The 17,386-nt window shown below is 33.0% G+C and overlaps 2 protein-coding genes across 2 annotated transcripts; one reads left to right on the forward strand and one right to left on the reverse strand.

The window, feature by feature from the left end:
• Nucleotides 1-2,394: 2,394 nt before the first annotated feature.
• TRIADDRAFT_61081 (uncharacterized protein) lies at nt 2,395-7,231 on the forward strand (the record flags this gene model as incomplete). Its single annotated transcript, XM_002117011.1, has 11 exons — nt 2,395-2,541; nt 2,756-2,839; nt 4,467-4,528; nt 4,966-5,094; nt 5,499-5,755; nt 6,036-6,163; nt 6,266-6,337; nt 6,512-6,613; nt 6,696-6,760; nt 6,858-6,987; nt 7,142-7,231. The coding sequence occupies 11 exons, from the start codon at nt 2,395-2,397 to the stop codon at nt 7,229-7,231; spliced, it is 1,266 nt and encodes a 421-aa protein (XP_002117047.1).
• Nucleotides 7,232-8,339: 1,108 nt separating this feature from the next.
• Nucleotides 8,340-12,656, reverse strand: TRIADDRAFT_31909 (uncharacterized protein; the record flags this gene model as incomplete). Its single annotated transcript, XM_002117081.1, has 5 exons — nt 8,340-8,885; nt 10,203-10,431; nt 10,802-11,043; nt 11,474-11,680; nt 12,477-12,656. The coding sequence occupies 5 exons, from the start codon at nt 12,654-12,656 to the stop codon at nt 8,340-8,342; spliced, it is 1,404 nt and encodes a 467-aa protein (XP_002117117.1).
• Nucleotides 12,657-17,386: the final 4,730 nt, after the last annotated feature.

Below are 17,386 nucleotides of genomic sequence, written 5' to 3' on the forward strand. Positions count from 1 at the left end.
GATATTAGCCCTTTCGTACTGTAGGTATCTTCTAACTCGCTCATTAATTGCTGTCTTTTATCCTTTAGTAGGAATGAAAAAGAAACTGTACTAAAGACTAACCATACATACAGATATAACAATAATTTCTCATCTTTTCAAAGGTATTAAAATAAAGGTTATTTTCTAAAATTTAGAGAATGTGACTGATGCTTAAATAAAAGGCAAACGGTACGAATTGTGTAAACTCAGAAGTCAATCTTTGAAAAACTTTCCGGTTAATGTTTCCCAATAATCCGCAATTCTTTAACGATAGGATATTTACTAATTGTAACGAATTTATTAATTACTTATTATGCATTCTTAGACTCAACCGATAGAAATAACACTGCTTCAAGTAATAAGCCATCGCAAGATGTTATTAGTAGTACTTGCAGATTATGAATACTTTACCTCTATATTGGTAGTAATTCAATGTAATCCGCCTTTATATAGCCTTACAAGTGAATAACGGAACTAACGATAAACTGGTAAATATTTTCAGTTATTTAAGATTCTCTTGCGTAAACTGTAGTATGAATCCCAAATCTTTTTTGGTCTCCTTTAATATTACGAAAATGCCGCATTTATAGCAAGAATCAAACATAACCAATTTCATAATAATATTGTTAGAAGACTTACCCGAAAAAGCTACAAATTTTATCACCAGGTTTAACAGCATGTTCTCGTTCATACCCTTTCGTATTAATAAACACAGCTCCCTTTCCACGATGCTTTTTACATGATTTAAAAATTTCAGGAGCTAAACATGTAGCGATTAACTTAACTAGGTGTTATCAGTCTAAGATCTTTTAACGCTAGGGCAATGGCAGTAGTACTTAAAAACTTTCAATGAGCTACAGTAATAAAATTGAAGATACCAATCAAGTATTATAACGTAATATAAGCTACAAGTATTATTTATTTGCCATATATATAAAATATGCGCATACTGCATAACATTCATAAATTAGATACCAGTCTGATGTCCTATCACTGTAAAGACGAGTCCTGCTATTCTGCAAAGTCGACAACTGTCTCTTCCTGCTTTAATAGCGTCTACCTACTTAGACCTTATCTAGACTGAAGTGTCATGGCAATTCGTTGACTGCTCATGATATATGACATTTTTGATCATATTGCTTGAGATTAGTACTTAATGGTTTTGAAATGTTGTGGATCGTTTTTCGACGATCATCAATTCATAAACTAATCCCTGTGAAAATGTAACATTTATGTTATGTAGCAATAATTTGTTCAGCCTCTATTACTCTCCAGGTTCGATGACCGATAATAACCACAATTTAGAGCTTGCCATGTTTTATCCAGGTTTTTCTGGTAATTTATAAAGCAGTAGATAACGTACTTGGAGGAGATAGACTCTTTAGTTTTTCCATGGATCAATCTAACCTCTTAAAATAGTATAAAGAAGCAATTAATTTGCTTATAAAAGCAAAATCAATGGCACAAGGCATTTTTGCGATTTATCTCCCCTTTGCAGAATTGATTTCATAATTCCTAATGTAAATTAAGCCTTTCGAACTCTATTTGTGATGACAAATTTTCAGCTTACGGAATTTAGTTTGGAATTGGTTTAGAACCAATACAGCCACTTTTAGCGTAGCTATAACCTTTTAATTGGGTTATATGAAAAAAGAAAATATACTCAATTTAACCTCGTTAGCGCCGATACTGGCACGGCATATGTTGATCAATATCATAGACTATTAATGCAGTATTCCATGATATTTTGCTATTTAAGTAATCCTTGCAAATAAAGTACCCCTAGCGGCAACTCATGCTGATTATGGTTGTAATGTTTCTTAAGACACACTTAGAAGATCAGTAAATAGGATCGCAGTCATATAGCTCCGATTGCCTTCTTGTTGTACGTCCTTAGTCTTTTACCATTAGTAGTCCCTCTACTAACCACAAACTAGGTGTACAATAATTTAATCGTTGCGTCTAATCTAATAAGCAGTAAAGAAACACTGCTCTGCGTGCAGCCAAGACTCCAGTCGATTTTGAAGGAAGTAACGAATCAATCGACTGACTGCAGTAAATACCAGAATGAATTCTCTCCATGCAGCAAAGTCTCCGGCTGATTTTAAAGGATTAATCAATCATTCTATTCAATGCAATCAATAACAGTATTCATTTTTAGTGGTTGCTTATATGGATCTAATGAAAAGGCTGGAGACACATTTACAGCGTCTTTGTAGCATGATCCATCCGTATTTTGGATACAACAGCTATAATCAAGTACTAAGTCAACATTGAAAATGGAATGTTGCTCACTTTCCTTTATTAATAATACGGTACAAGCAAACGCACTTTAGTTAGATACTCACGATAAAACAGCACGGAACTGAGAACATGCAGAGAGAGAGAGCTCTAAAAGAAAAGAATCCACCGAGCTGTGGTGGTAGTATGGAGGTCGTACGAGAAAACTACACGGAGATGAAAGAAAAAGCAGGTATGGGAAAAGCCTACTGCTTCATAAGGAACGAGCATCGATCTCAAGTAAGATATTCTACAAAAATTATCAAACACCCTACAGCTGCTCCTGATCCTTAGCGTACTTATTGACTAAGTCGAACATTTTTGAAAGTCGATTTGGCACTGAATAGGATAAAGGTACGCCCAACTATCACCAGTAGGATGTTGCACTAGTCATATTTACGGGATATTTATTTTATTTTTTTTCTTTATGTAAGTATTGAAAACTCTTCCATAGGCAAAGTATACTGTACTACCACCAGAAAATTGGCCATCCACTGAATATAACAACAGTGCAAGTCCGCCAAGGGAACGTCTGCTAGTAAGGAATAATATGGCGCTAAAGCCGCTTTATTCTTAATTGCTATTCTACTATAATGTAGTACAAAGACGGCCGCGGTACTATTAGCATGTCCATACTACATCCACACCCACCATCTATTTTTACATTATTGATCTATTCCTGGATTTCGAGGACATGCGTCCTACGCTTTCCTTAACCCAAAAGGTAAAATCTCCAGTTGCTGTCTCGCATTGCTGCCTTTGAAAGCCCGCAGTTATCTGGAGCATCGTAGGCTAGCTAAAATCTCATCATCAATCCAAATTGATTGCAACCAAGGACCAATTTACCCATCTTTATGGCTGTCAATATTACAAATACTTTAAAATGCAAGGTGATCAACTCCAATCTATTGATGACTCATATGGTATTTGCTGTCCACCATTTTGTTTATAAATTGTTTGTTAATCAATCTGAAATCATGCTTTAAAACAATCATCAATGCTCATTAAAGACAAGGCTTTCAAAACTGTATGATCTCAATTCCTTACTAGTAATAAGTGAGAAGAATATCTCTACCAGTTTTATATCGATGGAATGACAACCCATGATTGATATCTGCCTAAAAAAATAAATGAATAATAGTGTCATACCTGCTTAGTGATCGCTTCCATCTTATTTATTTGCTCTTATTTCTCTACAACCACGCTATCAAAATGCTTGCATTATCGACAACAGTAGCAATATTCACTTGGAATAGAGTCATGGATTGCTAAATTTGTTTGCCTAACCTATACAGTAGTGTAGTAACTTCTTAAAGCTATTGAACCATCTCTTCCAGCAAGTACGTAGAACCTATTGAAAAAAAAATAGAATAGCCTTCCATCGTTGATTTACAATCAGCATGAAATGGAGATTCAGTGCTTTTCACATTCCATCATCTCTCTTCACGTAGTACGAGAATGATACTGTACAAGATAGTTGATATTATACTTTATAGATCAATATCTTACACACTTTGCACGTTACACTTATGTTCTCTGATTAAGAAATTAAATAATCAACCTTTCAATAGAGACGTGAAGTAAGTTTATCGATTCGATTTGAAAGCCTCAATGAAACGACGGCGTTACAGCAAAATAAATAATATCTATCGTTTCACTAAGACGGTCTAAAGTTATGATAAAGTACCTACTACCTATTGTAGTAAATCTGATCAATTGCACGAGCTAGTTCGACTCAGCAATTCCATCCTGTTTACTATACTACATGTACTATTAGAGTTATATACTCTACACTTTATAAAGCTGCTTACTGAATTTTGTTCCATTATCCTCGTTGCACTTAATAATTCATGAATCTCCAAGTACTCTACAATAGACCTATACAACAGTATAGACCAACTATTAGCATATCTGCTCTCAATAGGCTGTACTTATAGTAGAATAAAATAAAAGTAACATAACTACCCCATTAGAAGCTTAATCGTAGTCTGTGTGACCGATCGTATTAAGATCGATTAAGATTGATCAAAGGATTGGTAATTAACTTTAATCTATGCAATATCAGCAACAGCCGGTGCTGATTCTTTTACCGACTTGAGTACTTTCAGTATTATTATTTTCCATGAAACTTATACATATATATATATATATCATCCTTGGACTAGGTTGAACTACATACTCACTTCGATGGCGCTCTCCGTGCAGAAACAGTTGTAGATCTAGCCAGGTATGGAAGGATAGGCCTTCAACTAAAAACCATAAATAGAGAATAGCTTTATACTAGTGATAGTACGCGTATAGGATACTGTATGTGATAAACTGCGATCAAAGTAGAAGAGAAATTTATATCGCTGTTCAGATTTCAATCAAGCTTGATGTTGTAATATCTTTAGAATTTGAACTATTCACTTTTCATGCAGCCATGAGCGAGTAGGAATTGTGCTGCAAACTTAATACATAACCGAAATAGATGAAATACAAGTAGAACTGCAATAGAGTACAGCTTGAGCTACTATACTGTACTGTGCCCTATATACAGTATCGTGTGATAGATGTCATATATGCCTTAACAAGCCCGTTCATCATGTAAAATGCGCTGTTTATTTTCGCCGATTTATTCGGTCATTCTCCTTGAATAATTGAATTGATATTTAATTTAAATAGAACCAAAGGTATCGAATTGCCTGTCGATAATGCTGAACAATTGAAGGAATATGTATCCTGTGCCAATAAAGAAGTAAAGTCTTTAACAGTATTTTTAGAGGCATTTGGTATATTCAATTCGGTTATCAGGTACAGTAATGCTCTTTTTAAACAGTAAACAGTCATGACCCTTAATGACAAAGCTTACTCCTTTAAACATAAGTGATATCTCACAGCGATAACACTACCAAAATGAATAACTGTTTGTTAATGGTAATAATTTAATGCCTGTTCTATCCCCAACTCTTCTTCGCGCTATTTATTCCATACGAGTACGCAATATTGATATGTATTCTACCTTATCTCGTAATTTTAAATCCCAATTAGAAATTAGCCGATCTACTTTAATCCAATTCTACTTTCATCTAACAGACCTATGCAATATTGATTGAATTCAATGTTATGGTTAGAACGTACACTTTTAACGTCTGTAGAATGTAACAGCTAACCAACACATTATTAGCTCATAATGTCTGCATATATTTGAAATTTAGAGGTGATCGGGATGCCCTACGACGCTGTGCTCTTGAATTCTGCGAAGATCAAGCAAATTATGGTGTTTTGTACTCTGAGGTACGCTATTGCCCTCAGTTTATGTGTGGTCAAAAACCAAACGTGGAAGGAGATTCAGAGCAATACTCATTAACAAGTGATGAAGTAGTTCAGATTTTATTAGATGCTTTTGCCGAAGGATCCCAACGCTACGGTATTAAAGTTAGGAGTATTCTCTGTCTCGTTCGACCGTTTCCAGGTATCACTATAATATATGGAGAATGTTAATCTTGTATTATGAGTCATCCTTAATGAAATATATATGATAATGAATGTGAGGCTAAATACTTTGCTACCCTCACCATGTTTACTTGCAATTCTAAAACTACTTATTAGGAATTAAATAAAGTCAATCTATTCCAATATAAGTAGAAGATAATGACATCGTATAATCTTAATTTAATGATTTGACATTTAAAGTGATCAAAAATATCTATACAGTCTTGATAATACGTTTTACTTCACAATTTACCCTTCAGAGTGGGCAGCAGAAACGGTTGCTCTTTGTAAAAAATATTATGGTAAGGGTGTTGTTGGGATTGATGTTGCTGGAGATGAAACGCTTTACCCGATTGTGGCTAATGATGAATTTGTCAAAGCATTTCAAGTAAGCTACCAAGATCAGAATTTATTTTCACGTACGTGTATCGATACTAAGATTGTGTGAACCAGGATTATAACTATTTTACCCTCGATTATACAATTAAAGGAAGCCAAGAAATTCGGTATTCACAGAACTGCACATGCTGGGGAAGCGGGACCAGCTCAGAACATACGAGAGGTATAGAATGTATTATTACTATGCTGAAGACTTTGACAATATTGATTAGATAATAGATTACTTAGTTCAAACTAAAAAATCCTCCAGGTTTTGGCTAAACTAAACAACTTGTCACAGGATATTTATGTTCGTACTCGATAATTTGTTTCTCTACCTATTCATTAACACTTATAGTCCTTGGATTGGTTAAGTGCTGAGAGAATAGGCCATGGTTATCACTTGGTACAAGATGAAGAACTGTATAATGTGATCAAAAAGGAGAAAATTCATCTTGAGGTTGTAATTTAATTCTTGAAAAACAGTCAAATTGTATGTTATCCTTATATTTGGAATTGTAATTTTACTCTGTATTCCACAGCTGTGTCCTACTTCAAGCATCCTTACCGGATCTGTGCCAAGTTTTAAGAATCATCCAGGGAAACGGTTCGACAGTGTTATTAGCTTATAAAAGTTGAAGTTATTATAAGATTTTATAGAATATTGCAATCATTGTGTTCATTTAAATTTTTACGTCTTTCAGGTTTATTAATGATGGATTCAATTTCTCTATAAATTCCGACGACTCTTTATGTATTAATTCAACAGTTGCTGACGAGTATAACTTAGTTTATAATGAATGGGGCTACGACTTCCCTGTACTAACAAGAGCGGTAATTAATTTTTCCACAATAATCGTTACATATAATAAGTATAATAAGACAGTAGGCGAAGATTTTGTCATTAATCTATTACTTACATATTAAAACAGTTCATGCCTTGGCATTCTAGTTATTATCAATCTTACCTGTCTGCTATTTTTTACAGGCGTTCAATGCAGCCCGCTCATCGTTCCTACCAGAGGAAGAGAAGAGGCAATTAATTGAAGACTTAGAGACAGTATACGGAATGCGATAGTGTGATGGCTACTGCTGCCCTTCTATTTCTAGAGAAAATCTCTGTTGCTAAATTTTAGTGATAAAAGTTTATTTCAGCAAGATTTAAACGTCTAGAACCACGTATTTGCTTTTTAATTCTAGTCTGCACAATATCGCTGATACAGATTTATTACTAAAATAAAAATGTACCAATCTTAAAAATAACATAATGGGAATTATGATTACATTCACAGTTATGCCTACTATGTACGGTATATACTGTATGCCTATATAACAATCTTTACATTGTGCGTAATTACTCTCTAAGTTACATGTACGTTTGTAATTTGGTCTTAGTTGCTTTGTGAACTTCACATTACGATATTATAAAGATCCTAATACGATACTGTATCTAGCCTTTACTATGGTCACCGTCCCAGATAGCCCATCTTCCGTCTTCATCAAAATTTAGAACGTGCCTATACGCACGTCAAGTACGTAAAGTGTTATTGCGGAATTCGGAGCAGCATTGCTACATAACTGCTGTAAAGCTATTACTGTAAGCAATACTGAGTACTGTAATTGCTAAGGAAGTTATAACTACTATACCGTACATAGAAAACGCCCGTAAAGCTTGATTACTTGCATTAATGTAAGCTAGTAGCGAAACTCTCATCTATCGTAATTGCATTTTATATTTATTACAATTGAGCGTATTTTTATACGCCCTTCAATAACATTTTATACAGCATAAAGCAATCGTCCCAAAGACTGTATGTTTCCAAAATTTGTTCAATCATTAACACATTTTGGTATCAATAGCCACGAAAATATGTTATATGACATCATATACTCATACTGTATAATCAAAGAATATTAAATTTTAAAGACACAGGCACAGTATTATGTCAGAATGCTGCATAAAGCTGTAACAAATTCATAACAAGCAAGGAAGTTATATCAGACATTAGGTATCAATATTTGCAAAGTACATCTTACGTCAACATCTAATCATAATAATTAGAAGACTTTAATACGAGTAGATAAATAATATCCAGCGTAGGAGTGGATATAGGGATATAACATAAATAATTTTCAACCTATTAATAGAAATAGCTTTCTCATTGCATATTTCCAGTAAATACTTTCTAATCTTTCGGGCTTAATTCCATTTCTTCTTCACTATTATATACTCGTTTGTTTAGACGAAAGTAAGCTTCTATCTCTTCTAAAGATTTCCCCTTCGTTTCTGGAAGTGCATAATAGACATAAATAACTGCAATGATTGAAAATACGGCATAGAGCCAGAAGGTACCGTATATTTCCATCGTTTTTGTCATTTTATCATAAAAATAAGTTACTATAAATGCTGTCAACCAATTTGCTATCATAGCTAAGCCACTGCCAACTGATCTTATGCGAATGGGTAAAAGTTCAGACATGCTTAAAAATGGCACAGCTCCCCAACCTAAACCGAATGATACTAAGATAATTGCAACGGTAGCAACAGCAAGCCAGCGGAGATCTCCTGCTGCCTCAGAAATAACCATTAAATGATAAATACCAAAACAAAAATGACCTACGGCCATACCAAGACCAGATGTAATTAGCATTTTCCTGCGACCAAAGTAATCAACTGTGTATAGGGTTGATATCGTCGATAGAAGTAGTCCACCGACCAGGATAACGCTAATCTAGATAGATAAACCGATAATGTAAAACGATGAGTATTTCACAAGCATATCGAAAGAACATCGTACAGCCTTAAAAGGGCTCTTTGCTGGTTAAAATTAAGATTTAGCCAATACATAAGCTAGGTAGCACACCCTCGGATACAGTCAATATCATTACCTCATTTTATCCGTATACTAACGAATTTCTATATCTATTGCAAATTTTTTTAACATCTTTAACTATGTACTCTATTCGTGATACGGTATATAGACCGAAAGAAGAGCTCTACCTGGTTTAAAGATAAAGGGATAGTACTATAGTACCTCCGTTGGACATATTCTGTTACTAATGGAAATGCTTATTCGCTATCAAGAATTCGCCATTTACACTTAAATGACGAATTGACCTGACTACTCATTCGCTATTCTGCATTTCTAGTCGATATCGAAATATATACCATCAGATTTCAATATACTGTAATCAAAGCAATTGAGAGAGAAGCATATTATATATGATAAATATTATAAAATATGCTACGGCAAGCAAAATAATATCAGTTACTTGAACCTTGGTATCAATACTAATAATAGAATAAATGCCATAAAATCTACTGCAGCTATGAGATATGTAGCTATTTGTGCTAAATTAATGAGCTGATAAGAGAAATAGATACGGTATAAATTTCCTTTGGTCTATGATATACATTAAAAGTAATCATTTATGCTCAGAATCACATAATTAAAGAGTTAATACGTATAGCTATAAGAGACTTTCAATACCTGCATTATAAATTATACTAATAAAAGAAACAGATATCACAAGATCTACCTCTACGCTTACGATATCTAATAAAAGAAATAAACTTTATGAAATTTTTTGTAATCGTAAGACCCTTTAAGATATATATGTTAACAAAAGCTATTAATATACTAAGAATGTTAGGAGGCTTTAACTCGTAAATCCTTTGAAAAATAAGCTGCATTGATTTTTATTCGATATATCTACTTGCAGCGTATAGTAATTATTCTATATACTACTACTATAAGGCAAATCTACGAAATCTACTGAATATTGCGGAATCTTGCTTATTAATAGCAAATAAATCTTACGCAAAGGAATCAAAAATGAGATATTCACTCTTAAAATAGAGTAGTAGTGGCATAGCAATAGCAATTGGATCTTACAAATGGCAATCAGAAATTAAATTTCCAATCTTAAAGTATTAACGAGATATAAAATAGGGCATAGCTAATATGAATCATTTGTGATGGTAACTGATTGTGAATATAAAAAGAGCAGGGAAATTTAATTGTTGCATAAATGACTGTAAACACTACCTCATAGCCTGCGGAAATTCCAGTTCTTTGAATAATCGAGACACCATAAAAAATGAAAATATTGATTCCCGACGTTTGCTGTAGTATCATTAACATAATGGATATCATAAGAGGCTTTAATACTGCTGGCTGACGTAACTCAGAACATTTTAATTTTTGATTATCGTTAAGACTCTGATCGATTGCTTGTAATTCAGGTCGAATATCTTGATCATCTCCGCGTAGCCATCTAGTAATATTCCAAATAGAAAATGGCAATGTATCGTTAGTAAAGGGAGATACAGTATTCATCAAGAAGATCAAATTTTAACCAAGAGCTGGGGTATACAGCTACAAATAACCATTATTCGTTGTTGATAGTTCTATATTAATAAACTAGCTCGAGAGTTTCGATATTTGCAATGAGCATTACGGAATTGATATTAGATTGCTTATTATACATTATTTTGAAGTACAAGTCAAATATAATGGCTTATAAACGATTTGAACTTGAGTAACATAGGAACTCAGCCGTTTGTGAAGAAGTTATAAGCTATATCCCAGATAGGTAATTTAATCACAAAATTCTATAATATAATTATATCATGGAACTGTCTTACTTAAGCGCATAAAATGCTTGGTAGGTTCGACCCTGTGATAATAACCATCTTGGTGTTTCAGGCAAAAACGCCATAGCGATGGATAAGATAGTTAATAGTACGACACTCACTAACGCCAAGTAATTCCAGTTAAGAATTAGTGAGAAAAGAACGCATAAAAAGTTACCACAAATAGCGGCTAAAAATGTTGCTGAAACTAGTCGCCCACGAATAGATGGAGAACAGGTTTCTGCCACATAAATCTTAAAATAAAATAGGATTATAAACATCAGTAATATGACGCTAATCAATTTTATAAAGTCTTCAACTTCTTTTTCTAATTGAATTATAGTCGTTTATACATTAAAATCTACATTTAAAAATTATCGCAAAAATCAAAACGTACAGCACTGAAAGTTAAACCAAATATAACGACAAAAACAATGTAATTACCATAAATCTCTAGTACATGAATCTTAAAAAATGAATAAAATGATTCGAAATTTCCAATCAAGTTAGAAAAATCAAATTTATACACTCTTTCACTTCTTACTAACTCAATTTATATTCACTTATAGTATGGATATAAAGAAATCATTACAATTTCAAAGTTAGACTTAAACCCAGAGTGCTTGAGTTAAGTATCATAATCACAAACAGGAATCGATTAATGCCAACATCTGTATTACTTACTGGTGCAGCCATCGCTGCTAGAATAGCTCCAATGCCGGTAAATGTACGACCAATGATTAAATAAATTTTGTTTGGTCCATACATAATAAAACACCAACCTAAAACAAACGGAGCTGAGCAAACAACTAAAGTTGATCTTCTGCCCAAGTAACGAAGGAATAAACTGCCGATAATACCACCAATGATGCCACCAACAGAAAATAATGACTAAATGATGTAGATTTAATGTTTGATAAGTGCTAAATTATCAAGAACGGCACAAGCAGAATTTACTTTACATAGATTTAATTGAGCAGATATCAAGTAGATGCTTTAATTAAAAAGTGAATTACTTTTGTCCACTATCCAGTTGTCAGGTAAAAATAGTAAACGTGTAATGAACTTTAGACCGATTTTAAATCTATAGACTGTAATTAACCTTGGATAGCTTTATTTCTATGAATATTAAGTCAATTACTGTTACATGAAATAATGCAAGCTCGAATAATATCCTGTATTGAATTGTGAGGTAAAAAGGGCACAAGTATACTTTGCCTTGGATAGATTTAAAGGCATTGGACGTCAAGAGAATATTATTAACAGCAAATAAGATGATTCATATTCTTATACTATTCCGAATTGAATCGGCCATCTTAATGTGTATACGTAGATTTAGTTAAATAAATGTCAATTAGGCTATCTCGAAATAAAAATAATTTGCTAAATTCTATCCAGTATCTACCTACAAGGTAGAATGGGCAAAAGTATAGATACTTTGACAGATTTATTTCATCGAGTAATTCATGATCGTATACTACGGTCCTTGCGCTATTTGTGGCATTGCCTATGGTCTACTAGACGAAGATCTATATACACATATATAAATCGGTGCAAAGTGTGTTATACTTGCACCATTTTCGCCATGCTATCGCATACAGAATATCGGTATAATATACTTTCGACAAATTATGGAGAAATGAAAACAAGGATTGTAAAGCAATAAGACTACAGATTCTTCACTTACCCCAAATAAGCTAACATCCAAATTGGTCAAGTATCGATCGCCTAAGAGTTTATTTTGCAATTGTGGAGTGGCTTGCGATGAATATTGCGTAGCAAATCCGAAATTAACGTTGGCAATGCAAGCAATTAATGTGACTAGAATTTGTTGAGCTATTCCACGTGATAATTTCTCTTTACTCATAATTGATCTTCTGTAGGATGATATCTCTTCAATAAAATGATAATGGATTGCTAGAAATAAATTACTAGTGTTGGCTTTTATTCTTGATTTCTTTCGTAATCAGGATAGTGCCAGCAGAATCTGAAATGAAGCAAAAGAAAATGATAGGAAATTTTTAATATCCTATCCCATTTTCGGTGGTAATTTTTATCTATTTTCTCTACCCTATTCATTCACTATCACTTAAAATCAAATGATTTAGACGAGCAAAGGAGAACTACAAGTATCTTCATCACCCGTAGTTCCACATTTACAATATCAAGAAGAAAGTGTCGACAATAGATTGAATACTTTAAGGATTATATTCTTAAGTTACTAGACATCATTACACAGTTAAAAGCAAGAGCAATTCATCCTTCTATTAGATATACCCAACTGCTAGAGGATAATCCCATTTACTGCACCTTTATCATGTCTTATTTCATGCTACTACCACATAGATAATTTGATTGAATACTTTAACGATTACATTCTTCAATCACGAATAAAAGTCAAAAGCAAAAGTAATTTGCTCTTTTCTATCAAATCTACCCGACTGCTAGAGGGGTATTTCTATTTGCATCTTACCTTATTGGGGCTACTACCAAATCAATGATTTGATAGATTAAAGCAGAGAAAGCTGAATGTATTTTGTTCAAAGTTTTGTTCTAAAATATCATACCAGACACTTATCTGAAGATATCGATTGAATATTTCTACAACGTTATTTTTAGCTACTTTAAATCTAGCCATCAATAGCTTAAGTTTACTCTAGGTATTATCATTGCTTTACATTTAAACCACTCATCAAGATCGTTATTGTATAACGAGAGAAAAGAATGCTGCAGTTGAACTAGTAAACACTGATTTAGGTATGAGAAGCTTGATTTAGCCTCAAGGTAAAGCACCTTATTCTAGAGTCTCTTACTAAATAATAGGAATAAAGAGTATGATAACGAAATAACCATGACTAAGCTAAATTGGCTTGTTAACTAAAAAGGCCATCTCCTAAACATGGTCATAGCGAGGTGATGTTGAGAATACTAAATAAGCTGAAGTCTTTCAAAACTTGGTCATGAAAATGATCATGTTCTACAATAATAATCAATTATTTACGATCTTTTAGAACATAGTCAGGAAGCGATCAAGTTGAAGAGTTATTTAATAGACCAAATGTTTTATGTAATGGATGGAAAAATTCTTTCAGAACATCATCATAAAACGATCATGATAAAAAATGACTTAACAAGCCAAAAATATCCCGAGTAATAAATAAGAAAACTCTTTCATAACAATTGAAGAACCATTTAATAAGCCAAAATATCCTGCGTAATAAGTTAAAAAAAGTCTTTTTAACAGGACCATAAAATAATCATACTGAATAAATAGCTAGAATTCTTTGAACATGGTCACAAAACGACCATATTGAAAAATTATTTCAGCAAATATTCTGAAGAAAAATCTTTCAGAATAGGGTGCCCTATGTAATAAATAGGAAATTTTTCAGAATAGGGTCATGATAAAGGATCATCTAAATAGACAAAATGCTCTATGTAATAAATAGGAAAATTTTTCAGAATTGCGATCCTATCCCCCATTAGTCATAACCGAGAAAGAAACATCTTTCGTACATGTAGTAAAATATCTATTGATATCTTTACCTAGAACCTATTGATGATTGCTGTATTATGATGCCTGCCCAAGTAACTAAAGCAACAAGGGAATATGATTACTTACATAATCAATTTTAATTACAATTAATGCGAAAGGAAAAAAAAATTCTAAACCTTGCAAAGTACAGCATACTATTACGTTAATTTTAATTGAAAGCAATGCAGCAAGGACAAAAAACTTCTAAACCTTTTAAAATTATAGCAAAATATTACAGGATCATTCTTACTCACGTAGTAGACTAGTAGATTACACAATAAAGAGAGTAAAGAAGGACAAAAAACTGCTCTTATATCTTGCAAAGTGCAATATTACAACATTATTCTCACTCATGTAATAGACTAGAAGATTATCAGCGAAAGAAATAAAAAGGACAGAAACTACTTCTAAACCTTGCAAAGTATAGCCTAATATTACAGTACCATTCTCACTCATGTAATAGATTAGAAGATTATACAATAAAAGGAATAAAGAATGACAGTAACCACTTCCAAACCTGTCAAAGACAGCATAATATCACGCCATCATTCTCACTTATGTAATAGACTAGCAGATTATAAAATAAAAGGAGTAAAGAAGGCCAGAAACTACTTCTAAACCCTGCAAAGTACAGCATAGTATTACACCATCAATCTCACTCATATAATAGAGTAGAAGATTATACAATGAAAGGAATGAAGAAGAACAGAAGCTACTTCTACACTTTGCAAAATCAGCATAATGTTAAATGATCATTCTCATCCTGTAATAGATTAGAAGATTATACAATAAAAGGAATAAAAGAAAGGGTAGAAAAATAGTAAACTACTTCTAAATCTTGCAAAGTACAACATATTATTACAGCATCATTCTCACCTACATAATTGACTAGAAGATTATACAATATAAGGATTAACCAAAGGATAGGAAGATAGTAAACTAGCAAGCCTTAAGATTTCTATTCTATCCGGGGTTATGGTATGACAAAAAAGAGAAAAGAAAGAAGGTATGAGATTGTATCATAAAAGTCAATGTAGATACATTTATCTAGTTTATGCCCACCTATTGATTTTTAAAAGAACAGAAAGCAAACAACTATTACGTTAAACAGCTGTATTTCTTCTTTATTGACTTAATGTCAATAACTTTTAGTCCAATTTCTGAATTGTATAATAACTCTCTCATGTCAAATTCATCCCTTAGTCTTCTTAAATCATCAACAAATACGCGTAAGAACGTATATTCAAATAGTCGAGTCTATCCATCGTCTAACTACAATTTAATCCGCCCAACGACAAGTTTACTACTTACGTTAGTAAATTAACCTACAATAGATAGTGTAAAACCAAGAAAATGATGAAAGTGATGTCATAGCGTTTCTTATTTACTCATCATTTAATTAATGTAGTGCCACTATTCGAGATAAGATCAAGACAAGAGATTGAGTCAATGACAATCGAAGGAGAGGATGATGTCGATATATATGTATTAAGAAAACCTTAATATGATCAAAGTAGATTGTCAATACGAAGTAAAACAGGTCAAAGAGACTCCAACTTTGATTTGAGAACGTCTTTGTTCAACACGAAATAAAAATATACACATCAGTTCTGCGGGTTGTTATTATTTGAATGATAAAATTAATTCCTAATTAAAGCCAGTTAAAATATTATTTTATCCATTAGCAATACTAGACAGCGATCACATTAATCATGAGATAGAGTCTATCTTTAAGGATTCCAGGAAAGCTGCAGGACAGATGTCAAATGGAAGTAGTACTACTCAAGTATAGTTTATGGCCATCATGAATTTGCATGAATCGTACTAAAGCTACAGGATGAGCAGGATATCCGTCAAAATGTCAGCTTGACAAGTATGCCAATGCAATTAGAGAAGATGAATGGGGCTAAATGATCAAGATGGAGCATAACAAGGTTATACGATGAGAGCTAGCGATGGATTCACGCTAAGAAGCTAGCTATGGAGTAAAGAAAACGCATTCGATATTCTATAGAGTTGAAATGACAGTCTTTGAGACATTCAGAATAGGAAAGCTAGCTTCCAGATGAGCAAGACCTTGTAAAATTATGAAATTCGGTGTAGCAATGGATTCAGTATGAGAAGCTAGCCTCCAGACGAGCAAGATGTTATAAAATTATGAAATTCAATACAGCGATGCATTTAGTGAGAGAATTTAGTTATAAATGAGTAAGATGAAATAAATTAATGCAAGGACGACGAAAATTAAGTTAGAGCTAGCAACAAGATCAACATGATTACAATTCAGTGAAATTCAGTGCAGCGATGCATTCAATATGAAAAGTTACTTATAAGTAAGCAAGATGAAATATATTGATGCTAGGATGATGAAATTAGACTTGGTAATACATTCAAGATAGGAAGTTAGGTATGGCAGTAAGTTGATTCTCATGCCAAGGCTATAAATTGGACTATGAATTTAGAATAGGAAAGCTAGTAACATGAACAGCATGGCTATAATAGTATCATAGAGTGCTAAAACTAGAGCTCATGATCGATCCAAGATCGAAAATGACAAGGTGAGCCAAATGCACTATATACAGTATATCAAACGGATATCTTGATCGGCCGATAGCGAAAGTGAATCATTTTTTTAATGATGGGAAACTACATTCACAACTAGACTGCAATAGAATTTTTTCAAAGTTATACCTTTAAACTTGACGATGCATTAAATAATATAGTAAAATGTAGTCATTGATGGTAATCTATACGTTTCAGAGCTACAATTGCTCTATGTAACGGATTAGTAACGAGAAAGTGCGACAAAATATTCAAGGTCAATGAAAAGGCATTTAAAATTACTCCTATAAAATTGACAACACTTGCTATTTCTACATGTGTTAAGAATGAGATGATTACTAATAACGTCTAGGTGTTATGCATGTAAGAATACAGTAACTTGTTGTGCTGCACATAATGTGTTGTCATAAGATCAGGCAATGAATTGCTAATATAAGGCTCGTATAATATGTTATTACGGCTATACTATTTAAATGCAGTAAATCCTAAATAAAAAGAGA

This window comes from Trichoplax adhaerens, genomic scaffold, assembly GCF_000150275.1.
Source record: "Trichoplax adhaerens TRIADscaffold_21 genomic scaffold, whole genome shotgun sequence".
Classification (NCBI taxonomy): domain Eukaryota; kingdom Metazoa; phylum Placozoa; class Uniplacotomia; order Trichoplacea; family Trichoplacidae; genus Trichoplax; species Trichoplax adhaerens.